Source organism: Lutzomyia longipalpis, chromosome 2 (genome assembly GCF_024334085.1).
Source record: "Lutzomyia longipalpis isolate SR_M1_2022 chromosome 2, ASM2433408v1".
In the NCBI taxonomy this organism is placed as follows: domain Eukaryota; kingdom Metazoa; phylum Arthropoda; class Insecta; order Diptera; family Psychodidae; genus Lutzomyia; species Lutzomyia longipalpis.
In genome coordinates, this window is record NC_074708.1 from 16,846,418 (window position 1) to 16,852,565 (window position 6,148).

General features: G+C 34.9%; 1 protein-coding gene across 1 annotated transcript; it reads right to left on the bottom strand.

The window, feature by feature from the left end:
• Positions 1-820: 820 nt before the first annotated feature.
• On the bottom strand, positions 821-2,724 carry LOC129791010 (troponin C). The gene is made up of 3 exons (XM_055828894.1): positions 2,650-2,724; positions 1,053-1,470; positions 821-952 (listed from the first exon to the last, which is right to left on the bottom strand). Exons 1-3 carry the CDS (start codon positions 2,650-2,652, stop codon positions 924-926), a joined length of 450 nt encoding a protein of 149 aa, XP_055684869.1. The 5' UTR covers positions 2,653-2,724; the 3' UTR covers positions 821-923.
• Positions 2,725-6,148: the final 3,424 nt, after the last annotated feature.

The window sequence follows — 6,148 nt, forward strand, 5'->3', positions numbered from 1 at the left end:
TTACTTTACATAATAATTTTACTAATTCCCTGCTCAGAGCTTCTATGGTGAAAGGGTTTTATTTTACTGAATAGAATTTTTGTAATGGAATTTTTATTGAATTCATGATGTTAATTCTTTTGCAAGCTTCTTAATTTTTCATTTTATTTTATTAATGTAATTACGAGTAAAATATTTCATCGCTTTTCTTTTAATTTCATCTCCTTTAGCAAATTTTACTACAACTTTCGGAACAACTTTTTGTCTATCTAAGGCAATAATTTCTATTCCACTTTCTCAAACTATATATACATATCAACAATCTTAACCCCCTGACATATATAGTTCAACTCGAATACAGAGAGAAAATTAATATTGGGGATTGAGAGAGAAAAAGAAGGAGAGAAATGCAAGGAAATTTTGTGTTGGGGAAAGTAAAGCGAAAGCCCGTGGTTTTATGCGAAAAGTCGGGGAAAGTAGTTCAGTGACACGATGGGTGAAAATTGGGGCACAATCTGGAGCGGTGTGGGAGGAGAAAAAACAGGCGAGAGAGATGGGAAACAGCCCGAGGAATCTGAGTCATTAGCCGGAACGGAGCGAATCAAGGAGAGAGTCACGCTTCGTATGCCTCATCAATTATTTATCTTTAAGAATTTTTATTGGGCTATTTGGGCACTTGGATCCCCCTCATGCGGGGGAGGCGGGAGGGAGTCTATAAAAATATTCTTTTGCGTGGGAAACATACTCCAGAGAAGACCGCATTTTGAAAAGCATATTGCTGGCTCGTATAGTGAACTTTCACCAGGCGCCTCCACTTGATGAATAATTCTGTGAGCGCGCGAAGGTTGGAAACCACTTTATTTACAGTAAATTAAATTAGAGCGAAATTATAAATTTCATTTGATAATACACCTGAAAATGCTTTCGCTGGTACATCATTCAATTTAGTCCCCAGTCATCATCTCCATGAATTCTGCAAGGAAGAAATGTATGCCATTAGTGGGGAGGTTGATTGAATTTCCTTTTTGAAAATTAATGGGAATTTTTTCCCAGAATTTCAGCATTGCTCTCACCATCAAAGTCAACAGTTCCGGAACCGTCAGTGTCGATTTCAGCGATAATTCCGTCCAGGTCAGCATTGGACAGCTTGTCGTCCAGCGCCGCGAGGATTTCCTTGAGGGTGCTGGTGGTGATGTAGCCGTTTCCTTCGCGATCGTACAACCTGAAAGCCTCCTTCAGCTCCTGCTGCATAGCTTCAGCATCCTCCTCTTCCAGGAAGTGACTGGCAATTCTGGCAAAGCCGTCAAAGTTCACCTTGCCCGTTCCCTCTGGGTCATTGTCCGAGATGAGTGTCTGCAGCTCGGTCTTGTCATAGGGCTGGCCCATAGACGTGAGAATGGTGGATATCTTCAGGGTATCGATGAAGCCAGACTTGGTGGTATCGAACATCTGGAAAGCCTTCCGGATGATATCCATTTTCTGATCGTCATCCTGTAGAAATTGAAAAATGAAAAAAAAATTATTGTTGAGTTATACTTTTATTGTTCACAGACTTCCTCTTTAGGCAAAGAAATTTTTTTACAAGAATAAACTTTGAGAGCTTTTTTCAAATATTTAAATAGTGCATTTTTAGTTACAACCTTTTAATTTTAAAATAATGAAACTATATAAAAAAAATATTTTATTAATTCATTAATTGCTTTTCGATTTATCTTATTCACTGACAAAGAATTCCCAAAAAAGAGTTTATTGTCTCAAATAATTTTTTTTGAGAAAAAATTAAGTTAACCCTTATTGGTCCTTTAAGAACTAAGCTTTTTTTACACTGAGAAAATAAAGTTTTAATTAACTTTGCACATTTCATATGCTTTAACTTTTTTTCAAAAATATTTCTAAAACAAATCTGACAGAAAATTAGAAAACTTTTCAATTGAGAAAATTACAAAAAAAATGCAGAAAAATGAAATGTGATAATATTTTTTCAAAAACTTCTCTTCAAACATTCAATTAATTTCCTCCTAATAGCACTCGATAATATTAAATCACGAGAATGAAAGAAAATTTCATCCATCATGTTTTTCCTCTCCAATTTCAAAGTGTGAATAATTTTTTTGCGTATCATTTTTTTGACTCCACCAATTTAAGCCACACTCAACGGATTGCAGCTGAAGAGGAAAAATTAAATCTGCGCAAACGTTCTACACCACACCACGCACGTAATCCTTGATCTTTCACAGTGATATATCCCCCGCAGAACTGGAAGTGTTTGTCATCGCGGATATTTCTAAGATTTCGCAGGCACTTGATTGCGTCAAATTCCACCGCATCGCATAAATTTTGCCACTTCTTCCCAATTTTTGGGTGAAAAACACATTTTTTCCTTCACACGTATTATTAATTATAGGCTGAGGTGGAGAAAACCCTCCCACGCTATTCTTTGCCAATCCGAGGAGGTTTGAAAGATTTTTTCTTCTTCTTGCAAATCTTAACATAAAGATGGAATTATCCTCTCTTCTTTTATTTTTTGGGGATATCCAATGCTGAATGAACTTTTGAGCACCGAATAAAAAGTCACACATATACACACAAATGAATATTCCAGAGAGCTTTTATGGTGAGACTTTTATGTGCGAGCGATTAAGAGAAATTGAAAAGGAAAAGGGGGTTTACCATGTTGTCTGGGGGTTTGTAACTGACTGCCGTTCAGAGAGACACTGACCAAAAATACCAATCTTCATCTTTTATACCGCAGAATACACACATTCGTGGTTTTCCACGGGAGCTTTTGCCCGTGTGTCCATTGAGTCAAACAGATGAGATTCTTTCCTATCGTTTTGGCTCTTTTCTTGAAATGTGTATTATGTATAATTTTCTACATATGTGAAAATTAGATACACTCTCCAAGTGATGCCTCTTCCTCAATTGACTCTCACACACAGATGGAGGATTTTCCAAAAATATTTTTCGCACGCCAAAGTGGAATCCCATTGAGTGTGTCGGCATATTTCCCCCCGAGCGTGGCTCTTTTATAAACAACTATAACAAATCTCGGACAGGAGGTGAGGAGCAGACACCCAAGGAAAAATCACACTGCTGGTGATGAGATTCAGTGGGATGTGGGGCAATTGTGGTAGGATTGGAGTATTTAAAATTAGCTTTAGGTGTGCTTTCGCAGTGCAAAAGAAAATTAAGACTTTACCTGCCACAATCAAAATCATCTCCATTGATAGATCCTGGCATTCACGCCACTTTATTGCATTCCACTTGCATAGACATCACGACATGCTCCTCTCTCTCACTGCATATCCCCCCCGCCCCTCAAAGGAGAATGATTTATCGCTCTCCCCATGTACCCCCCCCCCGCTTCTTATGTAGGAAATCCAAAGGAAATTCCATCTACCTGAAAGCTTCTAAACGAGAAAGAGAGCTTTCCGAATGAGTTTAATTTAATATCCGAGGCGTTATTTTTTTGCAAACATACCGTGCGTTCTCACGTGATTTATGTGCCTCTAAAAATAGGCGAATATTTTTCTAATTTATTGTTTAGATTAAGATTTTTCTTCCCAAACACTCACAAATACATATAAAAAGTAAAATGTCGTCTGCCGAATTATTTATTTATTGCAAAACACTGCGAAATAAATTAAATTACTTGAGGTGTTTGCTACAAATCGGGCTTTAAATAAAATGGGCCAATTTCATTCAATAAATCACAAATTGAATTTTATTTGCACATAATATTCCCTGGAATGGATTCATGTGAAAGTAACATTTATACATATTGAGAAGAAAAAATGTGAAAAAGGAGAAAATATTTAACGAAATATCTTATTCCAAGAAGGTAGAGAATTTTGTTTAATAAACAATTCCCTGAAAATACAATCAAGAAAAGGAAGTCAAACGTATCGTTTGTAATGTTCTTAGCAATCTTTTATCTCAATATTTTCGCTAGAATTGACCAAATCTTTTGTGCAAAAATGTTTAAAGTTTTTTTTAACGGGAAAATATGTTTCAAATGATTTCAAAGAGATGATTTTATTTATTTCTTTATGCACTATATAGGGGAGACCGGGGTTAAAAAAGTCACTTAAGGGTTTAGAAAAAGCTCAAAATAACATATTTTCCAAATAGATAAAGCGAAATGTATAGCTCATTTCTTTAGGAAATTTACTGCTCTACAACTCTTTCTCAGATCATTTTGTTCTATCTAGCTAGGAAGTATGATATTTTAGGCTTTTTCCAAACCTCTAAGTGACTTTATTAGCCCCGCCCTCCCCTATTGCAAAAAAATATTTTTAACTGATTTTCAAACAAAGGGGATGCTATAATAATTTTAAAAAATTTATATGTAATGTATACCAACAATAATAAAATGTAAAAAAGAAACTAAATAACATTCTTTTTTCGATGAGAAAATGTTCAATATTTAATGAGAATGCAAAATTAACAAATATTATTTTAAATTTTTGTCTATTTTAAAGCCCTAACAAGAACTTAACAATGAATCCGTTATGTACTCATGATAAGAAAAAGTTTTTTAAGAAGTTTTATAGAAAAGCAATTTGTGGGGAAAATGAACTGGAAAGAGAAAGTTTGACTGAAATATAAATCTTAAAATTCTTTGTGAAGCTCTCGAAGCTCTACAATGAACTTTTTTGGTAGTTTGTACAAAAATTCGTTATAAAGTGAAACTATGAAAAAAATGACCTCATGGAAAAATTTTAAATGTCAAATATCAATGTTTTCAAAATATAATTAAATTTTCAAATGGCATGGAATTAAAGAGAATTTATCCATTTAAAAAAAAATAAAATTATAAAAATTGCCTTATGGACAAGATATGGAGTGTGGCCAAAGGAAAAGAAAATTTCAAAAGATCTTTTGCGTGCAATAAATTAATATAAAATGTTTGAACATTTTCTCATTTCGTTCCAGCACAATTCATGTGAATTTCCATATTTTCTTGAGAGAACTTCCTTAACATTATTAAGTGAATTGTCAATCTCTCACGGTAATATTTAATAATCTCGGATCACATCAAGTAGATTGGTGGAAATTGCATTAGTACGGAGGAGTATGAATTGAGACGGAGGACTCTTTAATGGAATTTCGCTGAAGGAAAATGTCTCATACAGGTTGCAAGCTCCATTTCAATCAATGTCTTCAGAGATGCTCTCGCAAACCACGTACTTTATCCTGCGCGAGTGTCACGAAGTGAAAAGCATCAGTTTGGAGCATAAATTGATCAGAGAGAAAAAAAACTCATACAGCTAAATTTTCACGTAGAAACCGTAAAAGAAAAAAGATCAAAAGTCTGTCAATTAGTCACAGCCTAGATGGAATTTCCTCCATTGACCGCGATTATCCGCCTGATACAATTGAGCCGCGTTTTGTTTTTAAGGTCAAAAATCTGCAAAGTGATGCGGGGGGCCAAAAATAGCGCACGCCATGCTTGGAAAACAACAACGTGCTACATAGTAAGAAAAAAAATCATGTTACACAATTTTTGTCCATCCAACACTTCTTTCAGCGTGCGTGATGCCGTCGAGAGACATTTTTGTGAATTATTGAGTCATTGACAGAGAAATGTTTCTCGCTTACATCGCCTCTAATATGATATTTCTAGGCGGAAAAATTTTTCATTTATTGTTGTTTTCACGGGAGCCCCCGGAAAAGCGCGCACTCAATACAGTGGTTTTCCAACACCACCGTGGGCATCCTCACTGGCCACCTCCGAAACTCATCATTTACAAAAATTCTCTACCACTCTCACGTGGCTAAAGGGGGGCAATATTTGCGCTTCTTCTGCTAAAAAAACTCATTTTGGACACAGTGTGTTCCACACGGAATGCAACCTTTGTTTTAAACTTTTTTTTTCAATTTTTAAACTTGTGAAAACTTTAAATATGTTCAGGAGCATTAATTAAATTTTTTTTGGGTAAATTGTTAATTAATTAAATTGTTGTATTTTGGAGTAAAAAGCAACGTTTCGCTTATTTTAAATACTTCATAAGAGGCTGTACTAAATCCCTAAAAAAATATATTAAAAATGAGAAAATCAGCTCGACATTTTTGTGTCTGCAATTCTAACGTGACGTTAATTTTCTAATGTCAAGAATTTCTGTGAATTTTAGTAAACGTTATTTTTCAAGATGTGTCATTTTTTTTA

What these genes read in the sequence shown, in the direction of transcription:
- LOC129791010 (XM_055828894.1), bottom strand. An exon ending in CGGAACTGTTGACTTTGATG is followed by an intron (nt 953 to 1,052) that starts GTGAGAGCAATG and finishes TCTTCCTTGCAG; the next exon opens with AATTCATGGAGATGATGACT.